General features: G+C 36.8%; 1 protein-coding gene across 3 annotated transcripts in view; it reads left to right on the top strand.

The window, feature by feature from the left end:
• The first annotated feature begins 52 nt into the window (after positions 1-52).
• RBL2 (retinoblastoma-like 2) overlaps positions 53-16,738 on the top strand; it is a 24,852-nt gene continuing 8,166 nt past the window's right edge. Inside the window, exons 1-12 of one of the 3 annotated variants that reach the window (XM_010584915.1) lie at positions 53-247; positions 1,155-1,309; positions 1,949-2,079; positions 3,287-3,487; positions 6,123-6,187; positions 10,379-10,507; positions 11,425-11,585; positions 11,691-11,755; positions 12,490-12,676; positions 14,603-14,769; positions 15,432-15,541; positions 16,413-16,516. In XM_010584915.1, coding sequence (XP_010583217.1) covers positions 3,309-3,487; positions 6,123-6,187; positions 10,379-10,507; positions 11,425-11,585; positions 11,691-11,755; positions 12,490-12,676; positions 14,603-14,769; positions 15,432-15,541; positions 16,413-16,516 — 1,167 coding nt within the window. In that variant the 5' untranslated portion in view covers positions 53-247; positions 1,155-1,309; positions 1,949-2,079; positions 3,287-3,308. Of the gene's footprint in view, positions 248-1,143; positions 1,310-1,948; positions 2,080-3,286; positions 3,488-6,122; positions 6,188-10,378; positions 10,508-11,424; positions 11,586-11,690; positions 11,756-12,489; positions 12,677-14,602; positions 14,770-15,431; positions 15,542-16,412; positions 16,517-16,738 lie in introns of those variants that run through there. The other 2 variants (XM_010584922.1, XM_010584931.1) reach the window with 2 other exon arrangements.

Here is a 16,738-nt window from a genome sequence, read left to right as displayed (position 1 = left end):
AGCGCAGTGAGCGGCGGGGCGGCGCTGCCCCCTAGCGCCGGGGTGCGGGATGCCGGGCGAGGAGGAGGACGAGGCCGAGTCGGGGGCCGGGGGGGGCGCCGCCGCCCCCTCCCCCTCGCCGCCGGCCGAGGAGGGGGACACCCGGCAGCGCTACGAGGAGCTGTGCAGCAGCCTCAACATGGACGAGCGCGCCCGCTCCGAGGCCTGGCTCAGCTACCAGAGCATGAAGCGCAACTATACCCTGGAGGTGAGGGGCGACGGGGCTGGGGGGGCCGCGTGAGGCGGCGCGGGCGGGGAAGCGGCCGCGCCGAAGCGACCGGCCGCGTCGAGGCGACCGGCCCTGGGCGGACAGCCCGGCGGGAGGGAGAGGGTTAAGCGGGGGGGAAGGGGAAGGGGAAGGGGACGGCCCTTGAGGCGCGACGGCCTCTCCCTCACACCGCCCGGCGCGGAGGCGCCGCCCGGGCGTTAGCTGGCAGGCGGCCGAGGGCACGTTCCACGCGCGCAGCGCGGCCTCGGCCGGTCCCGCCGGCCCTCGACCCGCTCGGGAGTCGGTGGCGCCTCAGCCGCGGGAGGCTCCGCCGAGGGACGTGCCGTGACCGCGGCCGTCGCGCCCCCCCGGGGGAGCCGGGCGGGGCCCGGCCCGCCGTCCGCACAGAGGGCGGCCGCGCAGCGGTGCTCTCCAGCTCCGAAATCGGGGAAAAAAATGATGATCCCGCGTCTCGGCGGTGAAAAGGCGTTAAAAATAAAAGCCGTCGTACAGCTGTAGTCTGTCTACTGTCGGCTGCTTAGCGGACGAACGTAACGCGGTCACCTCGGTGGACGTTTAGCGGTAGCCGCTCAGTTGCCCGTCTAGATGCTCTCGGCGCAATTACAATAAACGGGGTTTTGCGTGAACGTGGCGCAAAACTTCGTGGATGGCCGAAGGCGTGCAGGTTTTGTAAGATCGTTCTTTAAAACGGTGACATAAAGCGGCGCACCCGCTTCGTTTGGGAGAAGGCTTCTACCGGGAGATGCCTTTTACCGGGTGGCTTTTTTAAAATAAAGGTGGCGCTTACGATAACAGCACGTCTGTCTAGAGTTAATCGGAATTTTTTAGGGCTTCCCTTTCGTAACCAGGCGGCTCTCAACGCAGAGCTAAAGGCAGTTTTGCACAGGTGGAAGGCGGTTAGTCCTGCCGTGCCTGGAGCTGCGTGCGTCTGCCGGAGGAAGGAAGTGTTTTGGTCTGCCAGCACCCCTGTCACACACGCTGCTTGTAACCATCGGAAACGGGCTGGGAAGCTCAGAAAGAAAACTTGAGTTTTCCCCGAAGGTGTGTGCTCATCTGGCCCCGTGATACTATGTAGCCCAAGAAACCCACAGCATCGAATTCAGACTTCTGTGCACCAATTTTTACTGTCCTTTTGCTATCAAAACGTTATTTTTTAATCGAGAAGAGAGAATAAAATTTGTAAGGTTTTCGTTTGAATTAATTTCTGTCTTTAGGTACCAGATTGAGTAATCGTTCTGTTGTGTAATACAGAGAAAAATGGAAACGATCTTTTTCTGTTCCCGCTGTCTCTTCAGGGCAGAAGAATGTTTTGATAGCAGGGAACTGTAGCTTTTATATTTTAACTTTTTTTTAACACCAAGGCAGTAGGAAATGTTATTAGGGGAGAAGAGCAACACTAAAAATACAGTTAAACTTAGGTTCAGCGGTGAAATTTATAAGGTTAACTAGTAACTATGTAATTCTAGTTTTGACACAGTTTGATGTTAAGTATCTTTTTAGCACCGGTTTTTTCTTGTAGTTAAAAACACAAAGTAGCTCAACAGAACTCTGAAACAACGAATCAACTTTCTCACTGGTTGAACTGGATTCATTTAGGAAACAGTTCTATGGGTGCATAGCTGAAGACTACGGTTTTCTTTTCAGTGAAGGCTTTTAGACACCTGATGTTTTATTTCACAGGGGAATGATCTGCATTGGCTAGCGTGTGCCTTGTATGTGGCTTGTAGGAAAGCAATTCCAACTGTGAGCAGAGGGACAGCTGAGGGAAATTATGTATCTTTAACCAGAATTTTGCGCTGTTCAGAACAAAGGTAACTTTTCTTTTTGCTAATTTTTCAACACTTACAAAATCTCAGAGACTGCTTATCAGCTTGTGAAATTTAGAAATTGAGAATAAAAGCTAAATGTCCGTCTTGTTTCCTGCTTTTAAAGATAGAATTTATATCACTGGAATCTTTGTGTTATAGCTCATGGCCACAGAAGTAGGACAGTTCCATTTGTCATTACTATGCTGTAAAAACACTGGTTTTCAAAATCAGAGATTGACTTCCCTCTCTCAAAGGAGAAACAAACCAGTTCCTGAAGAACAGTCTATTTTTGAAGAGTTGTACAAAGTATGACCTTCTCACATGAGAAACCATTTTTACTTGGCTGTGAAAATATTCACACAATTTATCCTTTTTTTTGGTAAGAAGACTTCACTTTTCACATTTCCTGCTTTATGAAACTAAAGTGATGTCAGAATCTGATAAATTTGAAATGTTTATGTCCATAAAGCAATGAAGAAAAACTTCCTGAAACAACCGACTTTATTTATTAGCAATCTGATTGTTTTGTAACAATTTAGTAAATTGGCAAAACAGCAAAAAAATTTTCTCATACACTTTTTCTTCCCATCTCCTTTACTGTTGGAGCATTGCTATTGGTTTAAACAATACAAAAGTGTTCCTTTAAAAACGTTGGGTTTTGGGGTTTGGGGTTTTTTTTCCAAAGCACAAATTCAGGGAATTGAACGTGGATACATTGTTTCTGTTATCTGGGCTATCAAAGACAAATAACACTGAAAAAGTACATGTAGATAAAGAAATGAAAAATAAACAAAAGCCAAATTTATGAAGTGAAATTTATTGAAACTTAGGGTTTTTTCACACTTTGTAGAATTTTCTTAGTATTGCAGAACTCAAGAGTTTGTTAATAAATTATTCAGAAAGATGAGGGAAATCTGATTATAGAGTAATCTGACTGTTGGAGCTGATTGTGTCTTTGTGAGGAAAAGCCAGAACTGTGAATATATATTTAACATGGTCCTGAACTGAGGATATAAAAATATTTTGCAAGCTGTCTGAGCTTATCCTTGTTTATGGGTGAAAGACTGGCTCTGAGTACATTGTCGTGTTTGCAGGACTGTCATTTTGTCAGTAGTTTGGGAAGTTGAAATTGCACTTTTCTTGAAAATGTATTGTGTATTTTTGAAAAAAACCCTCACCCTTTCATATCTAACCTGTTCGGTATTTTCAGCTTGATCGAGTTTTTTAACAAGATGAAAAAGTGGGAAGACATGGCAAATCTACCCTCCCAATTCAGAGAACGAACTGAGAGATTAGAGAGAAACTTTACAGTTTCTGCAGTAATTTTTAAGAAGTATGAGCCCATTTTTCAGGACATTTTCAGATATCCTCAAGAAGATCAACCTCGTCAACAGAGAGGAAGAAAACAGAGGTACGTTTCTGTTATTTCCAGACTGATTTTGGAGCATTACTGTTACAAAAATATAATGAAGTTGCTTGGTTGTTTTAGGTGTGGTTTTGACTGTATTTTCATAGTAGTTCTTTACAATATTGGAGTTGGTCTGTCTGTCCTTGCTCGCAGTAATTTTTGAATCTTTTTTTCAGTTTGTCAGATCTGACAGCATGCAGAAAATCCCAAAGCTGCTAAATTTTTATGATTTGGGAGGCAGGGGAAAGGGGAGAGATTAAAGTCAGCCTGTAGACAAGAGAAATATTAGTGTTTCTAAGATTGGAAAGGCTGGAAGAATTTGATCATTTTACGATCTGTATGGCCTCAGTAGCACATAGAACAACTCAGCCTGTTTCACTGCCTAATAAGTCCCCTAGTTTTCTTCATAGATGCAGATCTTCTGGATATTTTACTTTGTAGTAGAAGCTTTATTTCTTTTTTACTGTTCGTATTAGGAGTGCTGTGAAAATTAAGTGCTAGCCTTCTTTTCTTGTTATTCTGATCTTAACAAGATTTCATCTGTTTGTGTCAGCACTTAGCATGGCTTTTGTTTTCTCCTGGTAGTTCGTAAGGATTGATTTATTCCCATTCATTATTTCTTTCATCTTCACTACTGTGAAGTGCTATTGTTTGGTTGCTTTTATGGGGGTTTGGGGTTTGGTTTTGGGGGTTTTTTTGTTTGTTTTTTTTTTTAATTTTCTTTTCTTTTTTCTAATATTTACAGGCTATTTCTTAGTTGGGTTTTTGGCTTTTTTTTTTTTTTTTTCCCTTGATGTACTTGTGAGCATCACTTAGTGGTATTTGTAACCAAATGTATCTGAGTCTATAATAAAAGACAGGATTTTGTTGGAGAATGCAAAGGGTGAGTAAATTAGAATTGGACTATAGATGGAATAGAGTTATGTATTGAGATGAATATTTGATGTTGAAATGAAAAATATACTGCATATATAATTCCATTATTAGAAGAGTAAACCCTGCTAGTTGGTTAGCTTGGATGGTAAAATGTAAAGTAATTTTGAAGATTATGTTGGAAGATGATACTTAATTTTTGTGTAAAACATATGTAATCTTTACGTAACCTGATGGAGTAACTAAATAAGAAAATAAAAGATTAAAGCTGAACAAACTACTGGAGAAATGGAAAAGAACATGGCCTCACAATGAATTAATTTGGCCTGAATGGAAGAATTTCCAACTTAACTTCATAATACTGAATGAAATAAATAATATTAAATACAGTCTTACAGAGCAAGCTATGCACTCTAGAAACAGAGAAAACCTGATAAAGACTATTTACATTGTGCAAGTACTGCTTGTTTTTGAGGCTCACATGCCTGTTTTACAATCCATATTAGACAACTACACTTTAAAAAACCTAGAAGGAATGTGATAATATTGGACAAAACATACCTCTATGCCATTTTTTTTTTGCTGCTCTAATGTTCTCCTGTCTTGGGGATGAGCTGCAGTATATTAAATAGCACTTCCAATGATATGTTATATGGAAACAAGGAATGATGCTGTAGAGTTATAAAAATTGGTGCTAGGGAAGGGGTTTTTTTGTTTATGGGGTTTTGTTTTTGAGTTTGTTTTGGTTTATTTTGGTTTTTTTAATCCACACAGTAAATACTTGAGCATAGTTTCTGATTGGGAGGGGAGGGGGGGAGTAAAAATATTTCAATGAGTTGATTATTTTGTCAAGATTTTCATGTTACCAAGAACACAACCCAAACTTAGTAGCCAGAAATGTGAAAGTAGGAAGGATATTTAGGAAAACCATCCAGTATGCTATACGTGGCAGTATTGAGAAATAACAAATCCTCAGTAGCTGCAAAGCTTTTGATGTAAGAAGGGGCCTCATGAATGAGTTATATTTTATCTGAAAGCATTTTAAACAAAGACCAGCAGAGGAACTTGGTTCTGCTAAACATTTAATATATTTCAAAATTCTGTAAATTGTATAAGATACTATATAAAATGGTTTATATTAGTACATAGATGACACTTTTGTGAACACACAGGTCTGAAAGTCTTGCCTGTACTGAGTATATTAATATCAACACACTGTGTAATGTGTGCCTCCAACAACATCTGTACATGCTTATATTGCTCAGAATGCTTATGAAGAAGGAATTACAGCTCTGGCTCTCAAATTATTTCAACTGACTATATGTACCATTTGTTGTATAGAAAAGCAGAAATAACATTTTCTGTATATTTTAACCTCGGGTATTTACCTGTTCTTCAGAACTAAGGTCACAATTTTACCTTAATAGAAAACATTTAGGCTAGCCATGTTTATAATTAAGTTTACAGTGATTTTCTGTTCAAGTCTTGGCCTATTCCTAATGGAATTTGCTGGGTTAGTCTGCTGTAGTGACATTTGAATCATTACATGCAGACTGAGACTGGGGTTCCACTTGTGTCCGCTAAACCAGGGTGCAGCTTTCTGTATTACCTTCAGTCAGGTTTTTGTGGGAAGGGTTTAAGATTTTGGCCACATGATAGTAATGCCTAATTTTCTTTTAGAATATTTGAATGTTGTATGATGTTTTATCAGTCTTAATTCATTGAGCTTATTGGGTGTCTTCTTCCTGTATTTTTTCCCCAAAAGACGACAACCATGTACTGTGACTGAAGTTTTCCAGTTTTGTTGGGTGCTATTTGTTCATGCAAAAGGTAAGTGATTTGAAAGGGATTAAATACAGCAAACCTGGTTTTGTTAGTTGTTACCTTATATCAATCCTTAAACACTGAATAGGTGCAGGCGTTTCTGAATTCAGAAATGCCTTTGCAGAAAGGGCCTTCTCAGAACACCCTGAAAGAAAGTATTTTGTCTCAATTTACCCACTGTATGTTTTACCACATTTTTAAGGTGAGCTGTATGTGCAAATAGTTTGGTAGCTTTTATGTGGAATATTTTTATGAAGTTTTCAGTATTGTGGAGACTTATGCTGTAATTCAAAGGGAAAAAAGTAGCTTAGAATTTTAGTGAATTCATATTTAGATATTGTTGTAATTAACATAAGGTGTATATGTATGTTTACTAGGAACAAAGAATATTTAAATTCCTCCTAAGTTTCCAGCAATGCTGAAAGTATTTAATGATTTTTTTTCTACAACCTAGTAAAAATTTATCATAAAATTGCAGGTGTGAGTACTTTCACACTAGTGTCACAGATAGCATTCTAATTCTTTTGATAGCCTTTTTGCCACCCTACCTTTTTAAAAAATGAGCATACAGCAACTGTATCAAATAACCATATGCATTACTAAATACATCTGCCTGTGCCTGTCTTGCAAGGGTGATTTTTCTCTTGCACTTTGGACATAGCAGTGTATATATAAATGGCTGACTGTCTTGAAGACTCGGATACCTTTGGAACACATAAGGGGATCCTCTGTTAATATGCTTCTGCAGAAATAATGCAATGAACAGACAATATATTGCAATGTATATATAACCTTTATTGTTAGAGTAGCCTTAAAGCTAATAAGAACAGCAGAGGATTTCAGCAGTTTTTCTTGATAATGACTGATGGGAAAGAAAGTCACAGGGGGGAACAGGATTAAATCCTTATTTTAGGCTTAAGTTGTTCATTCATATCACATATAGTCTAAAGTCTTTCCTCATCAAACCTGTGTCTTAAAGAGTTTCTGCATACCTAGAGCTTTATTCAAGTACTGCTTGGATGAGTGTTTACTGGGAATTCTGTATAAGTAAGATAGTGTTTTGAGGAAAATAAAGACAAGATTTATATTTCTCACTGAAAGAAAGTCTTTGTAGATTCAGGTCCGTTAATAATTTCCAGAGACTTTTTATATTTTTTCATAAGAAAACTTCTAGTAGAAGAAAACTAATAGTTTAATTTCTACAAAGAAAGTGATAAAAGGAATTTTGTTTTGGTTTGGGTGTGTGTGGTGGGGTGGTTTTTTCCCAGTTTAAAAGTGAATCAGTGTTAAGATTCCTGCAGTGTGCCATGATTTCCTTAATTGGCAGCTTTTGAGGATAGGACAGAGTAGGCTGTCACAATATTGAATTATCTGGCACTAACTTTGTTAAATACAGATTAGCCTTTCTTTCTACACTGTACCATGTCGTGGAGGGCTGCCAGCAGCTCCCTTTTGGAAAAGTAACTGGCAATATTACTGGACCCTCACCATCACAGCTTTGTACAAAGATCAAGAAGGTTGTGGTATTGCACAAGTGCTGTACTGAACACTGTATCTTATGCAGAAGATGCCTTTTTCCAATAGGCTGCAAATTCCACTTTATTGGGAAAGAGAAATCTTTCCTAAACAAGTATGTTGCTTGCAACCCTTGCAACAGTATGATTTTCATCTTTTTAAATTTTTTTTTCATTCCAGAATAGCGCTCTCAAGTAGTATGAAATACCTATTCATATTCCACTGAGTCCAAGGAGAGTTAGTACTGTACTTCATTTCCAGTCACTCAGGACTTTATTCTTTAGCACAGTTAGGCAGCTGAGGGAGTAAGTCGGTCGGTCTGAAAAATCACAGATTTTTCTTTTCCCTTTTATAAAATCCCTAATTCTATAGGTAGATTAGACAGTTGACAAGGTACAAAGGGACTTAATGAGTCTTCCTATAGCTAAATTATCGGTTAATATGTTCGAGTAACTACATCATCAATTAACTACTTGTTAATTAGCGAGCAGCTTCAGATATACAAATTAACTTTGTAGAGAATACCATGTTGAGAACATAGTCAATTATATTTTACAAGAAAAAGGAAAATTTACAGTAATTATAAACTGCAAAATTAGTAAGTGGCTAGTGGTAAATTTATTAAAGTGTGGCAGCACAGAAATGGAAACTAAATGTTGACCATTTCAGGCATTAAATATTCATGTTAAGTTTTGTTCACTGTGTTTTGAGGGTTGGCAGTAATCCTTATCATGGCAACCGCACATCAGTGGCAAGTTCAGGCTTGTCTCTGTGATATTTCTGCAAGCCTGAAGATCATTGCGTTCAGTTTCACAAATGGAGAAAGTACAGGTCTTGTTCGTACTTCTGGTATATGCTGCAAAGTAAGATAGTGACTTTGTTTAGTGATACTGCAATTCTTGCATACTATTTTTAAGAATTTATCTTTAAACTCTCTATCTTGACTTTTTTCTTTAAAATTGAAATGGGAAAAAAATACCTCTGCAGCAGTGAGATAACTATTTTTTTGTTATTATTATTTCGTACTACGTTGTGAAAGGGAGTAGTAAGCTATTGTTTGAAATGTCATTGAGAAATCATTTGTATGAAACTACTGGTAGTGTAAAATTAGATATATTTTTGACTGTGCTGACAGTAACAATTGTCGTGCTAGACTTCATGGTTATGAAGTGGACCTACGTTATGAGAGTTACTTCTTTAAGTTTTTTATTGATTAACATTTTGCTGTTGTACTTAGAACTTTCATTGCTTTGCTGTGAACCTTATTTGGTTATTTGGAAATAACTGATAAATGTGTACACTTAATTCAAATTTCCTGTAGGCTTCATTATTTTAAATAGTTCCAATTATTTGCATTGAAATTCTTTTTCTTTTAACAAATGTGGAATCAGAAAATTAAATATAAATTTGAACAAACTGATACATTACTGGTAGAAAAGTAACAGCATAATTTAGAAATATTCATACATACATTTTGATGTGTTTTGAGTGAGTTTATTACTATGTGTTAGATTTCTTCAAGGATTTAAACCTGTTCTTCATAGTGGGCTCAGCTAAGTCGTTTGGAGCTTACCTGGGAAAAACGAAAAAAAGGACTAAAGGAGTTATTAGTATTGAAAGAGTGATAGAAAAATCATGCTGTGCATATAAAGTCATGGAATTGTGATTTAAGGTATTAATTAATGGTATAGTTTATTTTACAAGACTGTTTTTAGCTATGGCCATTCCTCTAAAGGAATATCATAAACCTAAACGAGTTCAGTAAAGAGTAATGAATCTGAATATAATCTTTGTGAAAGGTGATAAAAGAGTGAAGAGGTTACAAGGATTTTTTTCTACAGGAAGATGATAAATAAAAAATACTTTAGAGGTATATGAAATAAAGCTACACTGTAAACCAGAGCAGAGAGACATATTTTAACTCTTTTGTAAAGCACAAGAGAAATAAAGTTAAATTTATTACTGTTTATAATGAGCACGCCCCCAGCAAAACAGATTCATTCTGGAGAATGGGGGGGGAATTGAAAGAGGCGGTGGTGCTTGCTTTTTCTAGGACATCTGAACACTTGGGTCTAGCCTAGAAAAAGTTAAAGTTCTTTGCAACACTTTTCAGCAATGCAAAATTGGGGAAAAGGAAAGTCTCAGTCGGAACCCATTCTTCCCCCTTATACACCCACCTGTTATAAGCAGAACAAGATTCTGTTTCAGGCAGATGGAGTAAGAATCTGTTGAAGGAAGTAACTCTGCCAGACAGTGGGGCTTGAATTGCCAGAGTTATGGTAACAAATTTTTCTTCCTTGAGGTACTTTGCATTATACAGTTCATGCTGCTTCAAGTTATTTATGCACTGATTAATCAGATTACGGTGAATGACTGAGTCTGCAATATCACGTTTATCAGCATTTTGGTAAGGTTTGTTTTCAAAACAGCATAATATATTTGAGTTCCTACACAGTTGCTGCTGTTCCTGAAAACATATTTTACTATTGTTTTTGCTATATTTTATTAAGTGTGTGTCTGTTTTACTACCTGCATTTCTACCCAGATATTTATAGTCACCAAAGTCTGTGTTTCCAAGACTCCATTTTTGATTGTAATACAAATCTCAACAGTTTCTTGGTTAAAATACTTTAAAATCTATGCTGATTTTAATTAATGTCTTATGTCTTTCTAATATTGAAGGTAATTTTCCTATGATCAGTGATGACTTGGTCAATTCCTACCATCTCTTGTTATGTGCTTTGGATCTAGTGTATGGAAATGCTCTCCAGTGTCCTAATCGTAAAGAACTTCTGAATCCTAATTTTAAAGGTATGTTGAAGAAAACTATCTATCTTTATCCAAAGTCTGCAAGAACTTCTAAGGCTACTGAAATGAGTATGAATCTATGTGGCAGAGAATAAGTTGAATAATAATGATTTGAAATACGTGGGAATTAATATTTTCTATATCTGGCTACGCAGTTAGATATCTATTAATGTAGTATGTAATAACAGACTACTGAATTTTGTCAATAATATAGTAAGTCAAGAATTTAATTTACTATGGAAATACCATTCAAGGAAGTTCCAAAGTAAAAATGTCAATTAATGACATTTTAATGTCAGTGAAAGAGTGCATAATGACACAGTTGTCATTGGACACAATCAGACTGGAGAGTTCCCGTGAGGCAGCAGCTTGGAAAGATCCAATGCTCAAATACGAGAGTGGCAACTTGATTGTTTCTTTCTCATTTCTGGATTGCTACTGTTCTCTTTCAGAAGAGAATGGAAATGTAGGTTGACTTGATAACCACAAATACAAATGAATGGTGAGAAGTTTCCATTGAATTTCTGATGTAATTCTTTCCAGACTTATACTTCATTTTCAGTGCTGCACAGTATTCACATTTACTTTGTAGTGGTTCAGATGTGAACTGGGACCATTATCTCAAATTTATTTGAATAAATATTATAGTTCACAAGTGTTTGATTGATTTTCGATTAGAACTGATATTTTTAATTTTTATCGCACAATATCTAATTTTTTAAATATCTGACTCAAAATTGACTTTTGATAACATTATCAAATTGAGTGGGCATTATATAATTAATAATTCTTTCAAGGGATCTAATTAGTTTACCATTTTAATTTCACACTACCTAGACTACACAGCATAGAATTTAAGTTTAATAAGAAAACAAGGTATGGATTTGCAAAATTAAATAATACAGTATTCTTAATTGTAGGTCTACCTGATGACTTTCATAGTAAGGATTATAAAGTATCATCTGATCCTCCCTGCATCATTGAAAAACTGTGTTCATTACATTATGGATTAGTTTTAGAAGCAAAAGGCATAAAGGAACATTTTTGGAAGCCATATATTCGGAAACTTTTTGACAAAAAGGTTGGTCAATAAATTTGTAATGTAGAAAAATTTCTCCTTACTCATTATCTCCAAAACCTTTTTAAGAACTGAAACATCCATCCTTTGTTCTTAACTGTCTTGCAGCTTTTAAAAGGAAAAGATGAAAATCTGACTGGATTTCTAGATCCTGGGAACTTTGGAGATAGCTTGTGAGTCACTGTATTCATGGTTTGGTTTGCGTTAGTATCCCTCTGTAATACAATTGCACTTGCTCTGTTATCTGTGTCTTAACTAATACTAGCTATTTGACTTGTGTATTTATTAATGTTTATACATGACATTGCATTTCAGTTCCTTTCTTTGAGGTGGTACAGTCTGAGGCATATTTGAAAGACGAATGATTCTTCAGGATGGTGTTACTTGATGTCTGCTTTTATTCTTATGTTTCTATGTTTTGATTTTTTTATATATAACTCAGAGTATTAGTATGAAAAAGATGTGGGAGCACATTGAATGAGTGGGAAGTGGGAGGGAAAAATTGGATTTGGTGTTATTTTTTTCTTTATAAACCTAGAGATGCTTATGAGTAGGACTTCTTTTCTTTTAAATGGTATGAAAACAGTTAAGTGTAGATTATGATTATGTGATGCTGTGTAAGTTTTGAGGAGCTTGCAGCCAAATATGAGTTCTCAGTATTTTATTATGTTCCTCGTGCAGCTATACTAAATGGCAAGCCATCAGATGTAATGGAAAAATAATGACCTTGCCTCTGTCGTGTTTCAGATATTGTAGATTTTAAAGGAGCTCCAATGCTTCCGTCAGGGTTAAAAGAAGTTCTGAAGTAGACTTCCAAGAGACCAGAACTGTGTTCATTCAGTAAGCAAGTGAACAAAGCATTGTCTAAATAAAGGGGGTTTTGTATGTCTTTTCCTTTTTGCTATAGCAAAGCTATCAACAAGGCCTACGAGGAGTATGTTTTGTCAGTAGGAAATCTTGATGAGCGAATATTTCTTGGGGAGGATGCAGATGAAGAAATTGGAACTCTTACAAGGTGCTTAAATACAACTTCAGGAATGGAAACAGCTGAAAGAGTACAAGTGAAGCATAATTTGCAGCAGCACTTTGACAGGGTGAGTGCAACATGGTCTGTGTTGCTGTTTTTATATGGAGAATAAGTTGAGTTAGTCTATGTCTGATGAAGAGAAGCAGCTACAAGAAATTACCATCTTTATTGTTCAAGGTGATCTGGGAGTGTACACAGCATAGCCGAGTTAGTTTTTGTAATTGATTAGATATATTGTTTATTTGGGGGTTTTGGGGGACACAATTTCTCCATACATTTGGGGTTTCTTTGGTTAAATACAGTATAGAGAATATTTAGGTAATTACCTAGAAAGGTGTATTTAGGTAAATCTTTAGGTGAAGATTTTCAAGCACAAAAGAAGGGGCAATTCTCCATGGTTGTTTGGCAGGTGCTGAATTGCCCTGCAACTGTTGGGGCCCTCTGGACCTGTCTGTCCAACTTCCCCTTCCCTCACATCTCTGTCTCATATGCAGAGTTTTTTGTTTAACGTGTGCAAAGCTGCTCCGCGCTTTGCCCTATACATTCTTTTTGTTTCCTTTTAACAGATGTGCTTCAGGTGTTAATATTACATCTTTTTACAGTTTTAGTTAAATCACTAGGGAATGGTTTTCACCTTGCTTGCCTAAAAGCATGATGCATACATATGTCTATATATGACTAATGAAATAGTATAGAATATGGTCTTTGAGAGGATAAAGAACAACACATGTTTCAGAACAATAAAGTGAAGACCTATAAAATTATCAGGGCCTTTGTGTGACTAGAGTAGCATTTGAAAAACAGGCACTGACTTTGAATGCAGACAAGTATACCTATGATTACAGAATATCAAAATGTTCCTGAAGATGGAAAAGATGTCTTAAAGGAGGAAGGATACAAGACAGGCAAATAAAGAAGGATATAAGCTCTATTAGCACAATTAGATTACAGAGATCAAAAGGGTAAATCAGTCTAGATCACTGAAATAGTTCTGTGATCTTTTCCAGAGTGAGAGTTGCTTAATGGCTTTCAATGTTCTGGAGAGAAAAGATCAAAATAACCTTATCTGCAAAATCAGTGCAAATAGTTAATTCTTCGCTTCTGATCTGTTTAAAGAAATAATCAACCACTTAGTTTTGCTGGCATATTTCTGGGTGCGTAACTCTTGTAGGTTTCTGTAGTGATGAAACAGTGTGGCCTATAAGACAGCAGCTTGCAGCTGCAATGCTTGTGCTGTTGCATGCTCTTGGGGAGTCCAAGGCAGGGCTGGGGGAACCATCTTTCCTGGTAGGGTATGGAAACAGAAATAAAACACACTTAAGAGTGTGTGGGGAAAATGGGAGGAGTATTGGGAGGTAGACTTCATGGTGAGAAAACTGCAAAATGTAATGTATTCATTAAAATAGGGAAAATATTTCTTGGTTGTTGCATGGTTAGATAATTAGAAGATGCATTGGTTTTGCTGCATATTAATTGAAGGAACATCCTTGATGTTGTTTTGATGTGATGATGGCTTGATCTGATGCAAATGAATTAAAATGCTAATCGTTAGATTCAGGACTTTTCATGTTAAGAATTAAACCTGCTGAAAGGAAACCCTGGCTCAGTATGCTTTTCCTATAAGCTACAGCTACCTTTGGTACTCAAGGGATAGGAAGGGATGGCTAGGGTTTGGGTTTTTTTTTCTAGATTGGCCTAGTTGTTTCACACTTCACTCCCAGTATCTGCATTTCAGTGTGAGGTCACATCCTCTCTGTTTATATGTTTATACTGTACTGTTTGATACAAACATCCAAGTGACACAGATAAATCTTTTATTGCTGGCTATTATCTAAGACGTGAACTAGTTTGGGCTCTTTGATTCCTAGCCATTTTTTCCAGGCATATATCGTAACACAGGGTAAGAATTCTACAGATTGACACTTCTAGGTTATGACATGTATCTAAGTTTTATAACAGTGTACAGTTATATGCTTTTTTTTTGTCTTTTTAGTCCAAATCACTTAGGATTACAACCCCACTTACTGGCCGCAAGTATATTAAAGAGAGCAACCCATATGTAACACCTGTTTCCATAGCAACATACAGTTTGAGCCGCCTTCATACGATGCTGGCAGGACTGAAAAATGCCCCCAGTGAAAATCTGGAGCAAATACTCAGGTAAGTTTGATGTTTAGCTAACCAAATAATTCTATTTTTTTAAATAGTTTTAATAAGAAACGTTAATGCTGAACAGTGTACTTTAAAATGTGAGTCAGTCTTGAAAGGTTCTGGAGTAAAATCGGACCCAGAAAGACATTTAAATTTCAAAAGACTTTGTTCTCTTTATGTAGATACATTTGTCCTTAAGAGACTGGTGGCTGTAAGAACATGCAACGTTTAAAACCCAACAGTTCTGAGCTTCTCTAACAGTAAACTGCTAATACAAAATTTTCAAGGCTTTTCTTCTTCCTACTTAGCAAATCATTCCATACCGTAGGAGATGCAAAATAAAATTTATTCTCCACGTAGATAAACTGTTGCTTCAGGCACAATGTATTTTAAAACAATTTTTATATCACATGGAAAATGCTTTTCAATATTTATCCCTGATCATGAAAAGACGCGCATATTTACTACAGCGTATAGAATAACAATAATAGTAATATGCTTTTGACATTTTACAGTACATATATAGTTAGGCATGTATGGGCGTGTTTGTATTGCTATGCAATATATTTACAGTTTCATGCCTTTATCATATTAAAAAATAGTTGTAGATTTTTTTCTTTTTTTGTCTTAGTAGGAATAGTATGTTGAAAATGTTTAGTTTTTATTTTCAGGGCATGTTCCCGAGATCCTTCTCAATCTATTGCAAACAGAGTAAAAGAAATGTATGAAGTATACTGCCAGAGCATGCAGTCTGAAGGAGAATTCAGTAATTTTTCCAAAGGTAGGAAACATTTTGCTTACACAGACAAGAATTAAATGCCTGTAAACATATTCATCTCTTGTAACTTAGTTTTACTTATATGTTATGCTTTAGCACAAGTGTCTCTTGCGTTACTTTTGTCTTTTCCTGTATTCTTAAGACATGGCAAATTTCAACCTTGCATACAATTTTATAATCAGCCTTAGCTTAAATCACTGGAATTTGATGATACTTTCCGTTCTACAGAAGTGAAACGAAAAGCACTGTTAAGGGTACCACTTTTTCTCTCAGATTTAAGAGTAATAGCAATGGCATGGATTTTTGTGATAGTAATGAAAAATCTGACTAATTGTAGTCTTTAAACTTTGGCAATTTGGGCTTACAAACAAAGATACGTTAATACAGATACTAAAATACTGCCAGTATAAATTATTATTTACAAAGTTGTCATGAACTGTGAAATGCATGAAGACGCATTGAAAATAGAAGATGCTGTTTCTTAATAGGGCCTTCCTCTGTTCTTGTCAGCATAGTTGCTTCAGTGTTTTCTGTTGCCCAGTGCAGGTTGGATCCATATAAGTGTACTTTTCAATGTATTTTCTGAACTTGAAATACGTATATTGTATTATAGCAATGTTAAGGATTGTTCTTCATATATTGTGTTTTCATCAAAATCTGGGTTCAGTAATAAGTTATTCTGCTTTGCATTCACAAGTCAGTGCAGCACAGGAGAGGGTTTCCTCAGTTAACTTTAACGTAACTAACTGGCTTAGTCCTGAAAGTATTGTAGCCATAGCAGCACTAAAATCCACACAAGCTACTAAATCATAGCTTAAGAATATAATTCTTTTATCGCATTTCACCATATTGTTTCTATTTAAAATTCCTGCAGATGTTGCTAGTAAGCATTTTCGTCGTGCTGAGGTGCTATACTACAAGGTCTTGGAGTCAGTCATTGAGCAAGAGAGAAGGAGACTGGGAGACACTGACTTATCTGTAAGGAAAACTAATCAAATTATACCTCATTTTTAAAGTTGGGCTTACAACAAAGGAAACCAGTTGTAGAGCAGAACAGACACCTATTTAAAATGAGGCTAAATCTCTAAAAAGTAGCGTGAAAATACACGTGAATGGAAGAAAAAGTGTACAAGAAATTATTTGCATTTGCAAACACAAAGCTATATGAAATTTTTAATGAGTAAAGATGGCTCATTTTGG

Source organism: Haliaeetus leucocephalus, unplaced genomic scaffold, assembly GCF_000737465.1.
Source record: "Haliaeetus leucocephalus isolate CR32 unplaced genomic scaffold, Haliaeetus_leucocephalus-4.0 Scaffold92, whole genome shotgun sequence".
Taxonomy (NCBI): Eukaryota; Metazoa; Chordata; class Aves; order Accipitriformes; family Accipitridae; genus Haliaeetus; species Haliaeetus leucocephalus.
The sequence above is the reverse complement of the archived record's forward strand: the minus strand, read 5'-3'. Positions and strand labels throughout refer to the sequence as shown.